The 11,846-nt window shown below is 40.2% G+C and overlaps 1 protein-coding gene across 1 annotated transcript in view; it reads right to left on the minus strand.

Annotated features, from left to right (window-relative positions):
• LAMB4 (laminin, beta 4) overlaps positions 1 to 11,846 on the minus strand; it is a 99,489-nt gene that overhangs the window by 80,147 nt on the left and 7,496 nt on the right. Inside the window, exons 3-4 of the mRNA XM_012650298.1 lie at positions 6,971 to 7,128; positions 3,485 to 3,625 (exon numbers count right to left, since the gene is read on the minus strand). Of these exons, the coding sequence (XP_012505752.1) occupies positions 3,485 to 3,625; positions 6,971 to 7,128 (299 nt within the window). The remainder of the gene's footprint in view (positions 1 to 3,484; positions 3,626 to 6,970; positions 7,129 to 11,846) is intronic.

An 11,846-nucleotide genomic window follows, 5' to 3' on the forward strand; every position in this document is an offset into this window, starting at 1 on the left:
TCACACAGCTGATGATCAACACTCTTCCCCACTCTGCTGGAGTGGTATCTCATGCCACTCCAAGCCCAGCAGATCTATGCGAGAGCAGTATGGGTTTTTTTTTTTTTTAACTTCAAAATATTAAGGGAGTACAAATGTTTTTGGTTACATAGATCACTTTTGTAATGCTATAGGTGTGCCCATCAGCCAGATAGAGTTCATTGTACCTGGTTGGTAGGTTTTTGCCCATCTCCTCCCCATTCTTCCCTGCTTGATTTCCACTGAGTTTTACTTCCCTCTCTGCACATGTGTGCTCATTGGTTGGTTCCAGTTGAATAGTGAGTACATGTGGTGTTTGTTTTTCCATTCTTTGGATACTTTACTTAGGATAATGGTCTCCAATTCCATCCAAATTGTTGCAAAAGGCCTTAATTCATCCTTCTTCAAGACTGAGTATTATTCCATTGTATACATATACCATATTTTGTTAATCCACTCATGAATTCATGGGCACTTGGGTTGATTCCACATCTCTGCAACTGTGAATTGTGCTGCAGTAAACACTCAAGTGCAGGTGTCTTTTTGATACAAAGACTTCTTTTCCTCTGGGTAGATAGCCAGTAGTGGGACTGCTAGATAGAATGGTAGGTTTACCTTAAGTTCTCTGAGGAATCTCCAGACTGTTTTGCATAGAGGCTGTACCAATTTGCAGTCCCACCAACAATGTAGAGGTGTTCCTTTCTCTTTGCATTCATGCCAGCATCTATTGTTTTTGGACTTTTTAATAAAAGCCATTCTGACTGGGGTAAGGTGATATCTCATTGTGGTTTTAATTTGCATTTCCCTGATGATTAGTAATGTTGAGCATTTTTTCATATGTCAATTGGGCCTTTGTCTATTTTCTTTTGAAAAGCTTCTGTTCATGTCTTTTGCCTACTTTTTTTTTTTTTTTTTGAGACAAAGTCTCACTCTTTTGCCCGGGCTAGAGTGAGTGCCGTGGTCATCATAGCTCACAGCAACCTCAAACTCCTGGGCTCAAGCAATCCTTCTGCCTCAGCCTCCCGAGTAGCTGGGACTACAGGCATGCGCCACCATGCCCGGCTAATTTTTTTCTATATATTTTTAGTTGTCCGATTAATTTCTTTCTATTTTTAGTAGAGACAGGGTCTTGCTCTTGCTCAGGCTGGTTTTGAACTCCTGAGCTCAAACGATCCGCCCGCCTCGGCCTCCCAGAGTGCTAGGATTACAGGCGTGAGCCACTGCGCCCGGCCCCTTTTTGCCCACTTTTTAATGGGATCGTTTGTTTTTGCCCTGACTGTGCCCACATCCATGTTTTGGTGGCACAACACACTGCCACTGTGAGGCAGCATTACATACTACCAAGGGAGTTCAGAGACACTTCCCACAGGTGCAAAGAGAGGGTTCATTTCCTTGTACTCAAATCTTGACTACACAGAAACGTGAGCTAGCAAGCCAGAGCTCAGTAAAAACCAACACATCCCTTTCTTCCAACAGCTGCTAACAGTCATTTGAACTAGCATTTTATTGTCACTTGGAAAACGACAAAGACTGGAATATTCCCCTTGGAAGGTCCACCAAGGAAATGTGGACGGATGGTCAGGGCCAGTGTGGGTCACAACTGCTCATGAACAGAGAAGGGCTCACATCCAAGAAGGAAAGAACTTCAGTCAGTAGCCAACTATCCTTCCAATTCTAATTTGTGGGCTCCTCTACGGCTGAGGAGATGACAGAAGTACCCTGGGTAGGACTTTGCACTGAGCTAGTTAGCCCCACTCCATCTAGAGATCGGAGCGCCCAACCCAGATTCGATGGACACTTAGATCTCTTCAGAACAGTGCTGCCCGACAGAAATAGGAGTCACATATGTCATTTTAAATGTTCTACAAGCCACATTTAAAATAAAAGGAAACAGTAAATTTATTTTTTGCAATATACTTAAACCAATATATTTAAAAGTTAGCATTTCAACATGTAATCAATATTTTAAAAATTAGTAATTCTTTATTATACATTTTTTCCCCCAAACTAAGTCTTAGAAACTTGGGATGTTTTACACTTATAGTCTATCTCAATCTAGATTAGCCATGCATCAAGTGCTCAGTAGCCTCGATATTGGGCAGTGTGGCTCTGGACAGCAGTGTGGGGACCTCAGTGAACTTGCTTTCAGCCGAGAGTTCCAGAGTGAAAGGCTCCGGGCAGCATTTCTGCTGAGAGGGCAGCCGCGTTCCAGGCTTTACATCGAGGCCTCTCAACCCTTTCTAGAAAGGGGGATCTACTTTCCCTCTCCAAAGTGCTTGGTTGAGAACCCCTGTTCTATGAAATCGGCCTGGACAGGGCACACTCCCTTTGTGAGGAGATGTGGAACAGATGCTGGACGTAGGGGTTGAAGCAGCTATTAAAAAACAAGGCAGCACTCATCACAAGGAGAGTGACTGCGGTGACAACCACTTCCCGCTCATTAAGGGGAGTCCAGCTACAGATCAATGACTAGGACCCAAAATGAAGCCGCATTTAGTAGACACCAATAGATCATGTGTCAGGTGGATGACATTAAAAAACAGCCTCATGCTATACTTGCCCTAGGCTATCCTATATATGATGACTATTCCCACACTCCCTTGTCACGATCTTTGATCCCCTGAGGGAAATGTATTTTGGAGTCTGAAGAGAGGAGGGATTTTAGTCCACAGTGGTAGAGACGTGGTGAATGGAATCATTCTGTGGGGGTTAAGGAAACTGAAAGGGTTCCGGACCCGTGTTGAAGCGGGGTCACTGGGAGTGAGCACACACTGGGAAAGCCCAGCCTGCAGGGACGTGCATTCGGGCACATAAAGCTCATAGCTGGCGCTGGGACATGCGGGATCCCTGATCAGGCCCAGGCTTATGGCAGGCGCCAAGGAAATGGGGACGGATGGTCACGGCCAGTGCGGGTCACAACTGCTCATGAACAGAGAAGGGCTCACATCCAGGAAGGAAAGAACTTCAGTCAGTAGCCAACTATCCTTCCAATTCTAATTTTATGTTAAAATCTTTGGCTTGCAGTAAGAAGCAAAATGTTCTTTTCCTCTTTCCCTTCATGTGTTGGAGAAGGAAAAAGCACATGGTGCTAACTCTCAGCCTTCCCCTGGTATTATTCGTTCAGTTTGCATCAGTGTGTTTTGGATTAGGCTTAATTTACCAACACTTCATAAAATTTCTTATTTATCACAAAGAACGAAAGGATGCGGAGATATTTTCTTCCCCCACATGGAAAGAGTGAAACATTCTGAGTTATGTGCTTAAAATACACTTTGATTTTTCTGTAAAGGAAAATATTTTTTTTTGTTAAAAAAAATAAATTTTGTTCTTATGTTAGGCTCTACATTTTCGGTGGATACCGTTCCATTCCAGTGTAATACCTTGTTGTGGTATTATTAAGACCATACAGAGAGGAAGATGCCCTATTAAAATATTAAGAAATAAAAAACTGTAAAGGAACTTAAATCATACCATTTTCAGATTGCCACCATTTCTTTTCTCTGTCTGGTTCAAAACTTGCAATGACATTCTCAATGGTGTGGCTGTTGGGTTGGGTGTACCAGTCATAAGGAAATCTGGAGTCACAGATGAAGCACTTTTGTTCCTCCTGGAAAACACCATCGTTAAAATTAAAAATAAAGAATTATAATTACTTATTGTTGATCTAAATTAAAAACAAGCTGTGCTTACTATATTTGTCTTTGAAGCTGGCTAAAAATAAAAAGCAGAGGAAATAACAAGACATCAATTTTTCCATCAATAGATGCCTAAATACAATAACTAAATTAAAACATGACCTAGAAATTTTATGAATTTATACATTCAGGGCAAAAATGCAAATTTATGTGAAACTTATTTTATTCTCTTGTAAGAGGTAGATGACCTGGAAGTTAATTTAAACTGTAGACAAATAATTAGGATGCACTTTTTGAGTTAGAACTAATTCCTTTACCCAAAAAAGGAATATCTGGCAGGAAATTAATGAAACATTGGCCACTAGGTTATCTGTAACTATAATCCTTTTTCCTCTCAGATTTTCCAGTTTTTGGTGGAAAAACTTCGATGACCAAAGCCTTTATATTACACATATGTACTTACGAAAAGATTTCAATAAACTCACAACAAAGAGGCCCACTCTCTTATCTTTTCCAATTCACAAATAAGACCTTTTAGTCTCTTAGAGAAACTAATTTTGCTTAGCACGGATTTTCACAGGTTACAACAGCAAAGACTGGCCTTTGAGCTTGCTGAATTTCATGTGTCCATTTGCAGCTGTCCTTAAAACTCCTAGGGGGTTTACAAAGATTTCCAAAGTACTGTCAGCAGCCTGCATAGTTATTTCTGGTTAATTCTTGTGGGACTCTGAAGGAGCTTTTTTGCAAAGTTTCCAGGAGATGGGGCTGTTCATTATAATCTTCCATGCTGGAAACTGCCTACGACAGCATAGGTACTCAGCTGGTGGGGACAAAGCTTGTGTAGTTTCATTGTATGTTCTTACTGTGGCTTCTGATGCCTGGAGTGATCTGAGCAGGGCCACCTCTTTGCCTTTATATCTATCTGGCTTCCTTCCCTCACTTGGCTCTAGCTACACTTGCTTCTTGCTATTTTTCAAGCATATGGAGAACCTTTCTGCCTTAGAGTCTTGACACAAACCATTCAACCTCCCACATATTCTTATCTCTTGCTCCTTTCCTTCTTTCAGGTCTCTGTTTAAATGACTTCATCTCAGAGGGATGTGTCCTGACTATCCTACATAAAATGCCACCATCTCCTATCCCCTTCCCTTCTGCCATGCTCTATCCTTTGCCCTGCTTTACATATTTCCTAAGCCCTTATAGAGTATATGATATAGTTGTTGGTTTATTGTCTGTCTCCATAATTATAAGTGAAGGTGAATGAGGGCAGGGATTTGGTTTTGTTTATTACTGTATCTCATTACCTACAATAGTGCCTGGCACACAGTAGGTGCTCAATAGAATGTGTGGAATGAATGCATGATGGTTTTAATCATTATTTTGGCTAGAGTCTGTCAAAGTGATCCAACCCTTCAAGAGATCTATATAATCAGTGCATTTTAGAAACACTGGTCACCATAAGCCTGATTGTTGAAGAAAATCAAAACGTCCTTTGAAAGTGAAGGCCTGATGGATGCTAGGTCAGTTCTGCATAGGGGTAGGCTAGCCCCAGAACTGCTCTAAACGAGTAGCAGAAGCCTTGTGCTTCTGTCAAAAGATGTCAAATCTTCAAAGTATTTCCATCATACAATCATACAGTAATCATGGAAATTACTAGGGAAAATGCTTAACTTTAGGGCTTATGGGCCATTCTTCTGAAAACATTTTAGAAGCATAGACTTTGATGGAGCTGGTGCCAGAGGATGCTTAGCTGTGGCCACTAGATGTGGGAGTTCCAACTTGGGTAACGCACAGATCAATGTTGACTGGAAGCTTCTGAAGAAAATGTTCCTTAGACAATGGATGGGGGGAAAAATCATCCTTCATGCTGCACAAATGTTTATCTAGACTAGTGATTATCGCCCCATCTGTAATACTTTATCAGCCTGAAACATTTTCAGGTTGTTTTCCAGCTCTAAGCTTTCTAAGATTTCTCTCGTTCTATAGACAAAAGAAGCCCCTGCAGTTGGATTTACTTCTATTTTTGGTGCTGTAACTTTGAGACATAGGAATGCCAATTTTTAATTATTGTCAGAGTTTGTTGGCTCATGACAACAGTAAGCAAATGTCAGCGAGCGAAGAACAAGATGGGTGATGTTAGTGTTGGAAAGTTTCTAATATTAGAGTTGAGAACTACTTCTTTGTCCAGAGGACCTGGACTCAATAAAATCATTTAAAGAGCACCCATCCCATGTGGCCTAGAATTGAGCAGAACTTCCACCATGTAATTTCCTTGCACACGTAGAGAATTGGCTTTCTTGCAGAAGTACTTCCCAAACTTAGAATAGTGCTAAGCACCCAAGTATTGTCTCCACTTATTTAATCATCATCTTTTACTAGAAACCAATTAGAATACAAAGCATTTCCCAGAGACCTAAACAGGTTGCCTTAAATGAACAATACATGGAAAAGCCTGGGCCACTAACATTAGGCTTATGTCCAGCCTCCTTCCTGCACATCCTCTCATTTAAGGGGCTGATGTCATTGCTTCAGGGTTTTCCGTAGGTATACGACTCAGATGACCTTGGACGCTTGTTCTGCTACCAGTACGTGGGGAGGAAAAAAACCTGAAAAGCCACTGATCCTTTTATAAAACTGTTCTTTAAGGGAAAAAGGGAATGCCCCCCCAAAATATGTTTGCATCAGGACTTTATGGTTTTTAGACAATACAACTTCTAGGTAATATTATGAAGTTGGTATACAGTCAATTCTACACCCCCCCTCCCCCCACCCCAAGGCAGAACCATGAGCACTCACATTCAGCACAGTGGCCTCAAAGCCCTGCGGGATCTTCCGTCTTCACTGAATGAGTCAATTACATTTTCTCTATGGGAGTGACTAAAGCAGCTAAGTAGACTAGTAGATTTTATAGCAATTCCCTTCAAAGACTGAACCAAAAAGACTTAATTCTGAAGGTAACAAGAAATGGAAATTAAGTAGATCTATCCTATTTTTTGATTAGCCAAGGTTTCCTAGACTTTGAATTGTATCTCAGTTGGCTCCCCAGTTGGTTCCACGTCTTTGGATTCAACCAGGTTATATGCAAATACTATTCCATTTTAGATCAGGGACTTGAGCACACATGGATTTTAGTACAGAGAGGAAGGTCCTGATACCAATACCCCTTGGGTACCCAGGGACAATTGCCCCATGTCTCTACTGATCAGGAAGGAGTGTTGTCTCCTTTAATGTTGTCTGAGTAGCTCCCGATGTACTTGGAAAAAATCTGCATCATTGATTAAATAACGTCCCAGCTAGTAAACAAAAAGCCAACCCACCTCCAGGTAACTGAGGATGCAGTATTTCTGGGCTCCGTTCAGCCCGCAGGTGGAAGAAGCTGTAAGCTGCCTGTGACGGCCCACGAGGAGATTGCCAGTGGTAGGATGACAGGCACCCATGCTGCAGTCATCTTGAGCCTTCGAGAAACTGAGCCACCCTTGAACACAACAGAAGCAGTTATACAGAAGGCAGTCTAAAGGCGGCCCAGGCCAGAAGGAAGAGCTGGTTAAACTGGAAAGTTAACAAGTCAGTTTATTTTGGATACTGGTTCTGTTGATATTTAAGATCCTAGTTGTGGATGTTGTTGGTGCCATCAGCCTGATAGACATCTCCTAGCCTGGGAGGTTACACCCTCTATGTCCCCTGTCCCCTTCTGGGGCGGCCTGTAGCCAATGACTGATGGATACAGGTTCAAAGGGCTGGCACCATTGACTCAGACTGGGATCAACTCCACGGTGCGATTCATGCTCAGAATCTACTCTCAGCATCGGTTGAGGGTCGAAGCTTGACTCCAGCTAGAACCCCACCCTGTCTCCATTTCCTCACTCTCTTACGCCTGAGAACATTTCCTCAAAAAATCACTTGCACACAAATCCCTGTCTCAGGCTCTGCTTTGAGGAAAGCTGATTTGAGACAGCTTCGATTTACTAGGAATTCTTTGTGTGTCATTTTATGGCAAAGAATGGAAGCTAATGCATAGGTGTGAGGAGGGAGAGGCCAAATCTTGCCTGTTACACCAATTCCAACTTGTACAAAATAAGTTGGAGAATTTAAGAAATGCTTTGGAAATAACTTTCTCTTAAAATATGTAAATTCACTTGAGCTCCTTTATAACCTGAATTGTTGGCTTCAGATACCCCGTGGAACAATCGTGCTCTTTTGGATGAAGTGAGAGATTGTGTTCTAGTCTGTATAGCACACTTATCCTGCCTCAAAACCTCCTGAACAACTCATCTGCCATGAAGGGATTTGGTCACAAGTGTGATAAGATTATTATTGCAGGGGCAATACTATCTAAATTGTCACCTCAATTCTCTACTTCACTTTTCTTGTGTAGCCTCTGAGATAGCATCCTTAAATCTCTGTTTAAAAACTATTTTAGAAATTCTATTTGTTTTAAAATTTAAAGTTCTGGAGAAGGAGTAAGATCCTTGGAGAAATGAGAAGTGTATTATAAACATGTTAAAATGTTAGCTTACTAAACTATTACTAAATAGTAGTAGTAATAGTAGTAAATAATATAAAACAAAACAAATCCTAGATATGAGATAGAAAAGGGTGGAAGAGAACTTATGTGATTGAGAAGCCAGCTTCCATTAACTGGAAAAAATTACAACCATACGGTATCCATTTTATTACTTCCTCTTTTTTAAATTTGATGTAATGGCAAAAAGAATCAGAATCTCTAAGCAGAGAATCTGGACAGGTTGTAAGTCAGTTATAAACATTCAGGCAAATGTGTCCTCATTAGAGACAGAGGAAGAAAACACCACCAGTAAATCCTTTTGATATCAAGTCACCTAGAAGAATCCGAACCATAGTTCCATCATTGTATATTTCCAAAGAAGTCTTTGACTTTCAGGAAAGATTTACACTGAATTAGGAAAATATTGCTTCACTCAAGTCTGAAATAAAACCAGGGTTTGAGTATTGAGTGACTGAGAACGCAGAGGTAGGTAAATACCTAGGTATAGTTAGGCATGGCTAATAACTGTATTTGAACATTTATATATTTATTTAACATTGGCCGAAGATGTATTAGACTTTTAAGTTTATTAATAGATGATGAGGCCGGGTGTGGTGGCTCATGCACTCTGGGAGGCCGAGGCGGGTGGATTGTTTGAGCTCAGGAGTTCGAGACCAGCCTGAGCAAGAGCAAGACCCTGTCTCTACTAAAAAAAAAAAAACAGAAAGAAATTATCTGGACAACTAAAAACATATAGAAAAAATTAGTCGGGCATGGTGGCACATGCCTATAGTCCCAGCTACTCGGGAAGCTGAGGCAGTAGGATCGCTCGAGCCCAGGAGTTTGAGGTTGCTGTGAGCTAGGCTAACGGCACGGCACTCACTGTAGCCAGGGCAACAGAGTGAGACTCTGTCTCAAAAAAAAATAGATGATGAACAGTCCCAACTTTGCTTGCTGGGTGGCATTAGGTATAATAACGCTTTGAGTCTCAGTTTTTTCAAAATATGGATTTGCACTAAAGATAAAAGCTTCCAAAATGTGATGAACTGAACTCGAGATCAGCAGGATTCTCCGTCAAAAAAGGATGCTGAGAACAGTAAATGTGGGAAATACTCACCCTATATCCCTTTCTTGGATATTTACAATGGACGCCAACATTGTAAAGTCCCTGAGAAATGCTTTTATGAAAACAAAACAAAACAAAAAGCAATTCTCTTTAAAGTTGTTTGATCTAATATTTCCCAAATTTATTTCACCATGCAAGGCATTTTTTATTCAAATCAGACTAACATTTTGTACAATACTAGGAAAACACTTTGGGAAATGCTGAACTCAATTTTATTGAAGTGTCTTCCAGCCTGAAAAAATCCTATGACTCTGGAAGTGAGGGGGTCACTGTGTCTTACTTAAAGATTGGTTTTAAACTTAAATCTCAGGAATTGATTTAAGGTATAAGCCATATGTAATCAAATTACTCTGGAAAAATTTGTGAATTGCCTATATAGCAGAGGATACATGGCTTTGTACGCACAAATCTTAACCATAATGCTCAATGTAATGTTCGAGAACCATCAAGTCAGATAAAGGGAGGAAACGAAGGAAAGGCTATATGCAAAGGGGTGAGCATTTGAATCATATTGAGTTAAGGTAACTGTTAAATCACTATATGTGCACATGGGTGAGTAGGGTAACCCAAGCTACTTCCTGCCTGCAGGGTTTGTTTCCTCATGGTAGGTATTACAGTTTGGTAAATGGTAATACATTAATATGTTTGCTAATTGTCAGGAAGACTGAATAGAGCGAAGTGGAATCTTACTGGGGGTTAAAGTATAAAGTTAAATGCATATATAATGAGAGTCAACTATAACATTTGTGGATAGCTATTTATAGAAATAGTTGTATTTCTTCCTTTAAAATGTATATTTGAACAGGACAATGTAGTTTCATTGTTAATTCAATTAAAGGGGTAGAATCCTGTTTGATTCTGGAGGCCAAATCTAGGCGCCGGTTTTCCCTTGATTATAAGTCAAATTATAGGCAAGGTAATTTTGTGGAAATAAAATAGCCTCTGGATGTAAGGGCACAGGACCTATAATAGCCAGAACACTTTGAAAAAGAATAAAGGGATGGGGGAGAAACAGCCCTGCCCAATATGGAGGCTTACTATATAGGTAAATAAAGAAGGGAGTGTGATATTGGTGGAGGAACAGACACATAGATCAATGGAATAGAATAGAGAACCCAGAAATAGACCCACATAAAAATGCCCAACTGAATTTTGAGGCGCAAAGGCAATTCAGTAGAGAAAGGATAGCTTTTTCAACAGATAGTGCTGGAGCAATTGGACATAATAGGCAAAAAAAATGAAATACAATCAAAATCTCACACCTCAAAATAATATTAACTCAAAATGAATCATGGACTTAAGGGTACAATATCAAACTATAAAGCTATACAACTCCTATAAAACATAGGAGAAAATCTTTAGGATTTAGGACTAGGTGAAGAATTTTTAGAATTGACAACAAAAGCACGATTCATAAAAGGAGAAACTGGAAAATTAGACCTCATTAACACTAAAAACTTTTGAGTTTTATTACAATGAGATATTACCACATTCCTATCAGAATGGCTCAGATAAAAAATAGGGGTAACACTAAAAGCTAGAGAGGGTGTGAAAAAAACTGGATCCCTTATAGGTTGCTGGTGGGACTGTACAATGGTGCAGGGACCCTGGGGAAGAGTACGGTTGTTCCTTATAAAACTAAGTGTGTGCTTATCATACAACTCACCAATTACAGTCTTGGGTATCTGTCTCAGAGGAATTACAACTTATGTTCACACGAAAACCTGCATATGAACATCCACAGCACCTTTATTTGTAATAGCCAAAAACTGGAATCAACCCAGATGTCCTTCACCGGGTAAAGGGTTAAACAAAGTGTGGTACTTCCATACCATGGAATAGGACTTAGCAATAAAAAGGAGCAAACCACTGACACATGCAACAACTTGCATGGATCCCAAAAGAACTATGCTGAGTGTAAAAGGCTATATACTGCATAATTCCATTTCTATCACATTCTTGAATAACAAAATTATAGAGATGGAAGACAAATTAGGAGTTGTCAGGGTTAGGAAGGCAGAGAAAAGGGTAGGATTAGGGATCCTTGAGGTGATGGAACTGTTCTGTATGTTGATTGTGGTGATGGTCACGCGAATCTCTACAGTGATAAAATTGCATAGAATTAAATACACATTCACATGAGTACACGCATAACTGGTGAAACCTGAGTAAGATCAGTGGACTGCATGATTTCCTGGTTGTGATATTGTACTATAGTTATACAACACGTCACCATTGGGGGAGACGGGGTGAAGGGTATATGTCTCTCTCTTTGTATTATTTCGAACAACTGCATGTGAACTTACAATGATCTCAAAATAAAGAGTAAAACAAACAATCCTCTCTCCCCCACCCCATAATCACCCCATTAGTCTCTGGATGGTGAACCAAATAAATCTCACACTCTCAAAATACACACATGACATGTTCTAGCAGTTTTTATATACTTTACTTTTGAGACATGAAAAGACATGAAAATTTATGCCAAGCCCTTATTTCAGTAGACAGATTGGCCTATAATATAAAAATAATTACCATACCATGAAATAAGCTTGGTTTCTCT

Source organism: Propithecus coquereli, unplaced genomic scaffold (genome assembly GCF_000956105.1).
Source record: "Propithecus coquereli isolate 6110/MARCELLA unplaced genomic scaffold, Pcoq_1.0 Scaffold32, whole genome shotgun sequence".
NCBI classification, from domain to species: Eukaryota; Metazoa; Chordata; class Mammalia; order Primates; family Indriidae; genus Propithecus; species Propithecus coquereli.